Raw genomic sequence first — 12,709 nt, 5'->3', positions numbered from 1 at the left:
TTTGTCAAGTGACTATAACTTGAAAATGGGGTGAAATAGGATACATGTTTGTACCTTTATCATTGTTTTTGTATCTTCAAACTAATCCTAAAGTGAAATCCACATATTACGATACATCTAGTGTAATCCCCCTTCTTTTTTTGTAACAGTGGTCGAGAAAGAAGACGGAGGGCTAGACGAAACACAGTTTGTGAAGATAGTGATCCTACGCCTGTAATCCCTAGTACCAGTGTCACACCAACGACGCCACCATCGACAACAGTACCGTCAGTATCCGCGCCGCCTAGAAGGACAATTACAACCACTGTTGCAAATACAACTCGCCAACCGCCGAAAGAAGAAACACCGGCGACCATCGTTCAACAACCGCAAATATCACCAACCTTGAGTCAAGCTCCAGCGCCAGAAAGCAAAAAAGATAAAAAGAAGATGACCAGAGAAGAAAGAAAGATGGAAGCCATCATGAAAGCCTTCGAGAGACTCGAAAAAGCGGAACAAAGAAAACAGGAGGTTCAAGCACGGAATGCGCAAAGGAAAGAGTCAGGCAGTACGCACAGTGATAACGATGACACTCCGAGCGTTACAATGCAGTCGAAACAGAAGCAACAGAATTCGGAGAGACCGTTGAGGAGAAAAAGGCGGAAAGGTCGAACCAGAACCACGAGTAGTTCCCAATCGCAGGGCAGCAGTCGAAGAACAAGATTGAATTCCGCAGACTCTGACGTGTCGTCCGGTGAAGAGAGCAACTCGATGCAGTCGCCACCTTTGTTGAGCCAAAATCATTCACAGAATCGGGACCTGCCTTACTCTTCCCATTTGCACACTCCAGCCAAGAACACGAACGAAACTGTTAATCCAGGATCTGGTCATCAAGGAATTTCAACGGCCGCTGGCCTTTTGTTGGCTCTGGCAAATTCCAACGCGCCAGGGCCTAGTTCTCCTCCGTTACAGCAACCCACGCCAGTGAAGAGTCCAACCTGCGACAGTGGAGCGAGCAGTAGTTCTCAGAGTTCTACGCCATCCACTCCGTTATCGTCAGCCTGCTTGCTCGTCGCAGCCGCGGTTGGACCATTAGCACCCGGATTCAAGTTTCCAAAGACTAAGAAAGTCCTTATGAACGAGTGGTTAAAGGAATCGCCGGATCCACCTCAATCCAACATAACTCAGGTGTCTCCGTTGCCAGTTTTACCATCAGCGCCTCTGTCGAATTCGATAAATCCACTTTGTAGGTCATCGGATTTTTCATTGCCTACAGACTCGTCCGCAGAGTTCTTGACGCAAAGCTATGCGGCGAAGAGTCTTGCCACCCTCGTACAAGCGGCCAATTCTGTTTCTGGAATATGCGACTCGCCACCTCAACGTAAACAAGCGATCAGTGGAAATACAGTGTGCCCTGTCTCCACAGGGTCTGCCAAGAAGAGGTGGTTACGGCAAGCAATTTCAGAGGAGTGTGATTCACCAAACAGTAGACCGGAAAGTCCACCGCCCAGTGAAATGGTAGCTCCGCCAAAGAAAAGGAGAATAGCCAGGGAGAGCTTGTCATCGGACAATTACACTCCACCGACAACACCAACCATGCTAATTCCTGAATCTATTCCAAACAATAGATCTATGTGCCCTGCAGACGTAAGTACTATCTTTCATTTGTTTGAAAACTGCATTACTGTATAATGAAAAATTAAAAAATTAATATTTTAATTGTCTTTTCCAGGATGATTTCATCGAACATTTACAGTCACCGCTGATCGAACAGAATGATGAACGAAATTTGGAAGCAGAGTCTATAATGAAAGAGGAAATTAATTCACACGAACGGGTAAACCAGAACGAGAACTTAAGGCAGAAGCTTTCTATCGATATCCCTCAGGATTTTCATCTGAAAAGTATGAAGAGCGAAGAGTCCACAGAAATCATACAGATGGACACTCTGTTGGTAAAAAAAGACGAAAACGTTGAGGTGAAGGAAGAATTAAAAGATGAAATCGATTGCGACTCTTCCATGCATCTGGATTCGAAACCGTTTGTCAAGGAGGAGTTGCGATCTGTCGAGAGTGAAATGGTCGATCATCACAAAGATAAAGTCAAGAAAGAACATAATATAAAAGAGGAGCAGTTAGAGATCGAGAAAGGTACAGTCGAAATAATCGATCAGAATGAAGGGGACACGGAAATGGAGGATCTTAGTTCTCCCATCGCTGCCATGGAATCTGATGCGATCCTAAAGCAACGAGTAGCTGAAATGAGACTGGAGTTCGAAGGCAGCATAGCTGATATAGAGAATGATAAATCTGACGACGAGGAAAAGTTCGATAATGCGAAGTGCGAGGATAAATCTGACGACAACATGTCGATTGACGAGTTTGACGTAGAGGCGCAAATGAAAAAGATCACTGGCGACGATGGGAACGATTACAAGGAAAAGATAGACACTAGCTCGGAAAAGGACAAGAGCATGGATGGAATAGAGGGCTTAATGGAGAGTTCGAAGGAGGATTCTGAATCTGAGGATAAGGAAATGGATGATGTAAAGTATGAGCCATCGTTCAAATCATTCGGTATAAATCATGAGGAGAGGTTGTTCAAGGAGTTCGAGAGCAAACCCGAACACGACGACACTCTGGAAGAAAATGTTAAAGATGTTGAGCATAGCGAAGAATCTCAAAAAGCGGAACAGCCATCTGTGTTCGTCGCTTCATCGGAAGAATCCATATTCGAGTCAACGTCGTCCAACATGGACACTGAATCCCTCGTAGAGCCACCAAAGATATTCCATTCCATTCCACCGTTGAGTGAACGTATTCGTAAAAAAACAGAAGTAACGAACATTTCCAAAAGTCAACTGAATTTTGAGGCAGCTATTATCGAATCTACTATCGATATTGAGTCAACCGATGAATCGAAAAATGGCGAACAAAAGTCCATGCTCTCGACGGCATTGAGAGAATTACTAGAGGCCAAATTAGATGACCTGACACCCGAAGAAGTGAAAGAAGAAACTACTGACGAAAATAGCACCTCGTATACTGAGCCAAAATCAGAAACTTCAGAACAGAGTGTAGATGTCCAAGAGTCTACTCTAAGGACTGCCCCTCAAGAGATTCCCGTTGAAGATGCTTTTATCAAGGAAGACGAAATTCCACCCAAGGAAATTAAGCGATTAAAGGATCCTAGAACCGTTGTTCCAAATAACATGCCAGCGCCTGCATTTAAACCAGAAGCAAGTGCTCCAGTTAAGAGAAAGGTTAGAATTGACGGAAGTTCAATTATAATTTATCACAATTAGTATCCAATAATATCGGTTACTATTCAATATACAGTGCTGTGAAATTTTAAGATTTGTAATGTTTCATTTTAGCTGTCCATATCCGAATACCGTAAACGGAAACAACAGTCATCCGGTACACCTCCAGAACCCGAACCCTCAAACGACACACCAACAACGGATAAAGGTGGTGCAAGAGGTAGATCCGATAGTGCGAGTAGCGGAACATCGTCTCTCAGTTCTGACGAGGAAGGTTCTAAGATATCACTATCCCTCGATTTACCGGGTCTCACCGCATTGCCGATCTTCACTAATGCGGAAAGCGAGGAGAAGAAAGGTAATAATCAATATTTTTTACAAAGTTTTACTGAAACAGGAATTTATAAACTTGAATATACATAGTTGGGATGATCTGACCACATCGTTTCACGCATTCAGGTGGTGAGGAAGGCACAATCGGCTGGTCCGCTGCTCCGACTTTAGTCGAACGTCAACGCGAGAACCTCACAGAGAGATTGAAACGAGAATTTGGATTGTTTCTCAGCGACGACGAGGAGGAAAGAGCTCGTAAACACGGTAAGATCATCGCCTATCTTATTCTTTTATTATTATTCTATTACTTGTTTGTTATACTCTGATAATTTTTGTATTATCCGATTCTCTAAATCTGAACAATTACAGGTCTAACTGCAGAGGCGATACTGAAAGCGCGCAAGGCGTCTCCTCCGCATCCCTCGGTTTCTAACACGCCACCAAGTTACCCGCTACCGCAGTTACCACCTCAACCTTATATTCCACCCCCTGGCTCCGCGTCTATTCATTATCCTCAGTTCCAGGCTAAACCTTGTCCTCCCGTTCATTATCCGAACTTTACAGCCCCGCAGAATACTTCGCAGCCAATATACGCAAATACCGCAGCACCAGCGTCTACCAGCAAGCAGACACAGCAGTTCTTGGTGCCTCAAGCATCGCAAGCGCCACCGGGCTCAAACCCGTATCCACCTCAGTTCATTCCACCGGCTACCACTGCGGTGGCGATCTCGAAATTCTCCTCGGTGACACCACCGCCACCGGGGAACCAAATGTACCCTGCATCTGGCCAGTCGCAAAAACCGTTTTACAATCACCCGGCGCCCAGGTCTTAACCCACATAAAAGGTAGTGCTGTTGAAAGAATTTTTAGCTGCGGATGTCGTGAGGGATCGGCCCCGAATGCTGTTGTCGGACGTTCTCACGACTCATCTTTAATTCCATTAGATTAAATTTATTAAGTTGCCCTCCCCTGGGAGGAAGGGGGAGAAGATATTTTGAACGGAACAAAAACGAATCTCGCGGTCTCTTCTGGCTTGCGTTGTTCGCGTTTACGCGAGTATAAAGGGTATTTAGATTATAAACGGTACGGTGAACGAAGAAGAAGAGACCGTCGATGATCCCCAGGTGCTAACCGTTCGCTTATAGAAACGTTATGCAACACTTCTGATGGTTTCGGAGACGCACTTGATGCAATTCGCGTGGCCTAAACGTTAAGTATTTTGAAGCGTATAAAGATGAACTATCTGTAGTGTTCGTGCATCTTAGGTAACAGCCGTGTTTCAGAGAGCAAAAAGGAAAACTGTATTGGCATCTAAACGTAATGGCCAAAAGTGTATCGACGTACATTTTTTATATCAGTGAAACGGTGCCCTAACAATGTTTATACATAGCATTAGTCCAATTTTTGATGAAACTATAACAAAGTTGGAAATTAATCCAAGCTGATAATCGTGATACTGTTGACTTGGATGCATATATATATATATATATACATATACATATACATATATATATATACATATAAATATATATATATATATTTATATTTATATATACAACATGCACACTTGCATTATCCGATTTTTCTGTAAATATCATTTGCATATATGCATAATATAACGATACAGAACTATTGTATTTAATCTTAGTTAAGAATCAATTAGCGAAGAAACAGACGGGAACTGACATATGCTGTGCTGTGCGTTGCGCTCTACTTCAATTTTGTTTAAAAAAGAAAAGAGAGAAAACAGTATCATGGCAAGAACTTTCTCTATCTGTCTCTTTAGAATTTTATAACTTTCAAGCTCGAATAGTCATTGCACAGTAACGAGTTCCTCGTCAACATAACAATTTACTTTTTCGATTCCATCGTGATGATGATCATCGATTCCATGGAAGAGCACACAGGCCTGTTTAGGATAAATTGTACAGTGCAAAGTTTCTTCCGAGGCCCTAGACTGAACGTTCCCACAATTTGATAAGTCCGACACCATTTAAAAGGCTCGTTTTCTAATCGTTTGAAATTTTCCGAAATTTTTTCTGTTCCATTTCTGTTCCTTTATTTCTTGTGGTCGACCTAGCGCGATCATATATATTTTTATTTAAGGATCCGTTCGAGACCTGTAACTTAACATTCATTCATAAGTACAAAGCTCTGTAAGAGGCGATAGAAAAAAGAAAACTGTATTAAGGGAAAGAAAAGAATCGAAACAAAACTTGTAAACGATAAACTTAAATAATCAAATACGAAAGATGAATCGTAGTTGGTTATGTTTTCTTTTTTTCTTCTTTTTTTTTTGTTTTTTTTTTGTTTTTTCTTTTATTTGTAAAAAAAGGTAGAAAATCATTCGCGGCATTCAAAAGTCGACTTTTCATTCTTAAATATTGTAAGTACTGCGAGGTTCGATTATTTATTGCGTTCTAGTGGTGTAAATTTGTTCTTTTTTTTTTTTTTTTTAATCCAGTGAACGAGAATTTTACTCGAAAAAAAGAGAATGTAAATGATACATTTGATAGATGACATTCGCCCAGTGTACACAGTGGTGTAATTAAAATTAATGTACAAAGGTCGTATCTAAATCCTAGAGTACTCGTCGTGTGTACATATTATTCGGGTTGATCGATTAATTGCACTTCTTATCGGGAGTAGGTTTCAAGGTTGTCTTGATCGTTCCTCGATGTAAAACGTATCGCTCGTTTGGCGCTTGTATATTTCGTAGGTTTTAAAACGCACGATTAAATTATAGGCAGAAAGTACACAACGAAATATTTTTTGAATTTAAAAGAAAGATAAAACTTTTTTTAAGCACGCTAATCTTTTGCTTAACCTTTGGGCCGTGGAAACTTCTCGCGTCTTTTGGTAACAGTTATCTGAATTTCTGTAACGGAATTAAAACGCTAAACATTACAAAAATATATTGTACAAGCGATTGTCTAATCAAACGTTCAAAGCCAAAACGAAATAAGGAGACAACAAATTAATTTCTAACACTTACAATATTGGAAAAAAACTATTTTATCATATATAGAAATAATATATACAAAAATCAGAACTCTTTGAGGCACTAAGTTACTGAAAAAATGTAACGGGCAGAGACAGAAAGTTATTTTTAATATGGAACAATTGTACGATTTAGACTTTGAATGTAAAGAGATGATAATGTTATCTTGGACTAATAAGGTAGATAGAAAAGCTATTGTTCCTCAAAGAGTCTTCTCGAACATCGCTCTGTTTATCGTTTTGTTGCACTTCGGCGGTATTTTAGTTGGAACCAAAAAAAAAAAAAAAAACGACGGAAAGCAACGATCAATAATAGAAGTTTTAGCGCGCTTGCGAAGTCACATTACACCATTCTGATAAACTGTTTTATTCGGAATCATTTACGAGTTTTTTCGATTTATTGAATGAATTTAGAGATCTGTGATTAGACTATAAGGCGTGAAGGCAGAAACAAATTAATTGTACCGTGAAAGAATTTTACAGAATTTTTTGGTGCGTGTATTACGGATCTCATTGGTGAACAAAGTATAAAAACACTACCGACTTGACCCTCGTTTACATTGCGTTCGTTTGACAGCAGCTTATACACGAAAGTAGAGAAAGCAAAACGGGAAAAAAACATACACACATATGAGACAAGGATATTTTTGGCATTTGGTATTCCTTTATATATACTTTAGCTGATATTTTGTAATAAACGTGTATACTAATGTAAGTTACTCTGAGCACCATTTCGGATGGTGCGAACGTTTATTGGATAAAGGTGTGTACAGCTTGCGTTCCACCACTGAAGGGTGATACTGTGAAACTTGTAAATATTTTTGTAAGATAAATTTAAGTACAGACATCTCTTTCGAGATTTAGCAGATCTTCTTTGAAATCCTTCAAAGATGAAAACTAAGAAAACAAAAAATTAAGAATTGGGTGGAAGAAGAAGAGCGGTAATACAATTGCTTTTTGCAACTACACACATACACACTCACACGACACAAACACATACACACACAGACACAAAGCTTACAATTAATTATTCGTTGTACAATTCTCTTATTGCCCTACCGTATCTCTGTATAATGACATTCTGATGATGAGCGACAAAGGCGTTCTGTTATTATAAAAACTAAGTACTACATTTAGAGGTAAAAAGAAGAAAGAAGTAACTCGTTAGTACAATAGTTTCAATGTTGTAAATAAAACAGATCATAGTGATTATTATTATTATTATAATTATTATTATTGTATGTACATATATATATAATTATATATAGGTATATAATTATATATATAAAAATCGTCTTTATAATAGTATCAGAACACATAATTTTTTTATTTGCAATTCACTGTTACATGTATGTGCCTAGTTATAGCCACGTTGCATTATCTTACATATTGTATGATAATTTAATTCGTACTACCGATTAATGAATGTAACAAGTTCTTCGATATCAAACTCTATATGATATATATACATATATAATATACGATATATATATATAGATATATATATATATGTATCATATAATATATATACATACATATATTATATATATGGCGTAACGTGTAAAGAGCTCATATTTAGGCATACATGAAATTTAATAAATCGGAATACATTTTACGAATTACCAAGTTCTAGCGCTCTATTATTGTCACCTATTATCTCATATCTCTGTATCCTACTGCTCCATTTCCCATACTCATTATCCTTTTCCATGTATACATATAATTCCTACCTCTGCAATCATGTAAATAAGAATAAGACGAGTATACCATTAATTGTTAATGGAAAATTTTCCAGACAATGATCATACTTGTCCGTTGCGTAATTGCATACAATTTCAAAGATACGACCGCGAGTCCGCCCTCCTTGTTCCCGCGTTTAGTTTGATCGACCTAGGCGTACGTCATTGCTGATAATCACCGACAATTGGTCGAGAGACGAGCGGCAGGCGTCTGCTGTGACAGTCGACTCAGTGGCGTCCGACGCGGTGATCACCAGGCCACCACCACTGCACAATGTCCCCATCATCCCAGGCTCAGCTGGACGCAACAGCTGTAGAGAATTTTCGCGACTACTTGCGTATACCGTCAGTTCAACCTAACATCGATTATGGTGAGTAATTCTCCGTCTGTTCACGAAACGTTCATTAATGAAGCGTAATAATTCGTATTCTATCGCGTGTACCCTCGAATTGAATCGTGAAAATCGTGCACGCATATTGCATGCCGGAATGGGGTCGCTCCTCATTTCCTCGTTAAGCAAATTACTTTTGTCTTTGGTGGATCATCAAATCACCAGGTTCGCACGTTCATCCGGACCACGGTTATCAAAGCTCGCGTCGTATCGAGGTCTGCGGACCGTTTCGGTTTTTCTCTAGGCGATAGAGGGTTCGTAGCGTCGGAGACGCTACCCAGCCATTGCATGCCCCACCCTGTGTGGAATGTTATTTCTGTTTTTATATTTTTCCCGGCGGCGAACCGTGCTTCTAAAGCCTTAAGGAAATCGTCCCCGAGGCTTAAGATCGCGTAAAGAAGAATTTTCTAGTTCATTAATACGCGTACACGAGATTGTTATCCAAGGACGACTCGTGGGTGACCTAAATCACACGTACAGTGTGTCATGTAAGTGCTTGGGACACTTGCAAAAAGAAAGTGTAATATATAAAATGCATACACTTTAAATTCAAGATCTTTAAACATTTTTGTGGTAATATCAAGACATGTCTGCTGGAGTAATGTTGACAGACTTGAGCAAGCCTAAGAGTGTACATAGCAGTTTGAAGGTATTTAATAGGAGCAAAAGCTGAATAAGAGTAGAAAAAATATTATATGAAGTAGATGCACAGATTGGACCATTACCTCATATATGTTTAATTCATTCTAAGAGTCATAGGTAGCTAAATGATCTTGATGAAGTTCTTACTTAAAATAGCAGCCTTTGAGTTTTCTGATTGCAAAGAACATGCAAATGTTAAAAAACATGAAATGATTGGAACGTTTAAAATTTTGGTGTTTACAAGACATTAAATTTGTTGACTCACAGTCACTGTTAATTGGGGTATGTAAATTTCTAGTATCTCTTGATAAAATTAGTCTGGAAATAATATTTGTGAAAGATAAGATAACGTGGATCATTAATAAGAAACAAGATATTCCAATTTGATACTCTTCAGGAATTCCTTATCTGTGTCAATATTTACAACTTCAGTTTTGATTTCTATGTTAATAACTGTTTGCTTTAAACTTTTGATAATGAAATAATCTGGTATTAGCGTGTTAAAAATAGACCAGTAAAGAGAGAATTGTAATCGAATGATAATGGATTTATTTGGTCTTCGTGTATAAAATATTTCTTGTACATTATATTACATGAATATTAATTCTGTTTCTTTGTTTTACAGATGAATGTGTTGCATTTCTACAGAAACAAGCCAAGTCTCTTGACTTTCCAATCAAAGTCTACCATATTGATCCAAAGAAACCAATCGTGATTCTCACATGGATAGGTACAGAGCCATCAAAGCCAGCAATTCTTTTAAATAGCCATATGGATGTTGTGCCTGTCTTTGAAGTAAGTATATTATTGTTAATGATTTAAAACCAAAGGGAAATGTTACCTACAAATTTATTAATGAAATTAAATTTTTAGGACAAATGGACCTATCCACCATTTAGCGCACACATGGACGAGCAAGGCAACATTTATGCTCGCGGCAGTCAGGATATGAAATGTGTTGGAATACAGTATTTAGAAGCAATTCGACGCATGAAACTTGCTGGACAGCGCTTTAAAAGAACAATTCATATTTCCTTTGTACCGGATGAAGAAATAGGCGGTGTTCTCGGCATGAAAGAGTTTGTCCATACTAAAGACTTTCAGGCTCTTAACGTTGGCTTTGCGTTAGACGAGGGTGTAGCCTCTCCCGAAGAATGTTTTTACATGTATTATGGCGAGCGATGTATTTGGCACGTCAAGGTTGAGTGTGCGGGTAGTCCCGGTCATGGATCACTTCTCATGGATAATACAGCTGGCGAAAAAATAAGAGTTATAATCGACCGTTTCATGGATTTCAGGGCCAATCAGAAAGAAAAACTGAAAGATCCAAAAATCCAGCTGGGTGATGTTACATCTGTGAATTTGACACAGCTGAAGGTATATAGATCTATTTTCTTTTTTATTTCTTTTACATCCATATTGCCATATATATGCATACATACATACAGACAGATAGATATATGTATATATACATATATATTGTTTAGTGTTTGTTAAGAAGCAATATTGATCACATACTTTATAGTTAAAATTGCACAAAAATACTTACAAAGAACAATAAAATTTATTGAATAACGTATTTGCAATTTTTAATAGTTGCTATATTATTATTACATGTCTGTGCCCTTAGGAGAATAGTATTTCACAGTGAGTATGTTGGTAATTTCAAACTATTTGCTAAAACAATTTTCGCACATAGAAACGTGAACTATTTAAATTTCCTACTCTAACATTATAACTTATTTCGGCTCTGACATTCTCGATACAAAATATGTTTCAGGGTGGTGTGCAAACAAACGTAGTGCCTACTTCCTTAACTGCAATTTTCGACATGCGACTCGATCCCTCCATTGACCACGAAAAGTTTGAAGCAATGATCAAGAAGTGGTGCGAAGAAGCTGGCAAAGACGTAACGTACTCGTTCGAACAGAAAAATCTTAAAATCGAAAACACGAAACTTGACGACTCTAATCCTTATTGGATCGCTTTCAAAAAGACTTGCGACGATCTTGGATTAGTTCTGCAAATAGGAATTTTTCCGGGTGGAACAGATAGTCGTTTCGTGCGCGGGGTACGCATATATATTTCCTATTCATAATCCTATTGAACGATTAACAGAGTTCAGAGAATTGAAATCCGTTTGTATTTGTATTGCAGGTTGGAATTCCAGCGATTGGGTTTTCACCTATGAATAAAACGAAAATACTTCTTCACGATCATGATGAGTATTTGAACAAAGATATATTCCTAAAAGGCATTGAAATATACATGAAAATAATACCGGCTGTTGCCAATGTGTAAGCAGACGATAGAGCATTTAAGAATATTTTAACAATGCTTTCAACAAACCAAAGCTTTAAGTCAGATAACTAGAAATGTTAATAATGGATAAATAGCAGAGAAAGGCGTATAAAAAGTAATATATACATGCATATATGTTCACGAGCGTATGTGTGTGTATATTACTGTTTACATATATGTGCATATATTTATACATATATGCATATATGTGTATATAATACGACCTAAAAATGTTAACATCGCAGACTGATTATACAAGATGCAATTTAAATATGTTATTTACAATTTATCAAGCTTGTTATAAAAAGACTATCCAATGTGCCATTATATATAATGTAGTTACAAAGACTCAACATACTCAGTTATTTAGTGGAAATGCGTCTTGAACAAGACTATTAAAAGATGCTTTCATTATTCAAAGCAGACAAAATATTTTATTAGGAGATTTAACTGAAAAAGTATCAGAAAAGTAATAGGAAAAAGGGATTTAACAATTTTTACAACCCTTTAATCGTGTTTTAAAATATCGAAAAGTACACTAAACGATTAACCAGAAGGGAAATAAGATTTATTTTGTAAGTCAAAGGCAATGCGTTATAGTAATAGGAAATCAAGTGCAATGCTAAATCGCAGAATTATTGTAAAAACTTTGCATATATATAATATATGTGTATATATGTGACTGTTTTAAGAAAAATGCTTATATATTTGATTGAAATGACCACAAAAACTATATTTGTGGTAATTATATATTTTTATAAATAGTCCAACAAATATAATTGTACGAAATAGATATAAGAACACGTCTATTGACTTTAGTGGTATTGAAAGTTCGCATTCCGTGCGAAATACCGCTAAAAATCGATTGTATTGTCGCGATTTATGCAGATTTAATTGAAAAAACAGTGTCGAACAGGCATTTCTACAGAGTGCAAGTGTTCAGTATACAGTTTCTCGCGCCAAAGTCGATAAATCTGTGCGCGCGTGTCTGCATTCCCGCCATTATCTCGGTGGTTCATTCTTAAACGGGGCTGCCGTACTTCCCTCTCCAGTGAAATGAT

General features: G+C 37.9%; 1 protein-coding gene across 4 annotated transcripts in view; it reads left to right on the top strand.

The window, feature by feature from the left end:
- Positions 1–7,790, top strand: part of LOC122402396 — a 29,468-nt gene extending 21,678 nt beyond the window's left edge. For 3 of the 4 annotated variants that reach the window (XM_043405142.1, XM_043405145.1, XM_043405143.1), the window contains 5 exons: positions 150–1,626; positions 1,712–3,241; positions 3,356–3,599; positions 3,701–3,838; positions 3,944–7,790. In XM_043405142.1, the coding sequence (XP_043261077.1) occupies positions 150–1,626; positions 1,712–3,241; positions 3,356–3,599; positions 3,701–3,838; positions 3,944–4,407 (3,853 nt within the window). In that variant the 3' untranslated portion in view covers positions 4,408–7,790. Of the gene's footprint in view, positions 1–149; positions 1,627–1,711; positions 3,242–3,355; positions 3,600–3,664; positions 3,839–3,943 lie in introns of those variants that run through there. The other variant, XM_043405146.1, reaches the window with a different exon arrangement.
- Positions 7,791–12,709: the final 4,919 nt, after the last annotated feature.

This window comes from Colletes gigas, unplaced genomic scaffold (genome assembly GCF_013123115.1).
Source record: "Colletes gigas isolate AHSC1104 unplaced genomic scaffold, ASM1312311v1 Colletes_gigas_Sc00035, whole genome shotgun sequence".
Classification (NCBI taxonomy): domain Eukaryota; kingdom Metazoa; phylum Arthropoda; class Insecta; order Hymenoptera; family Colletidae; genus Colletes; species Colletes gigas.
This window is presented reverse-complemented; position numbering and strand designations above follow the sequence as displayed.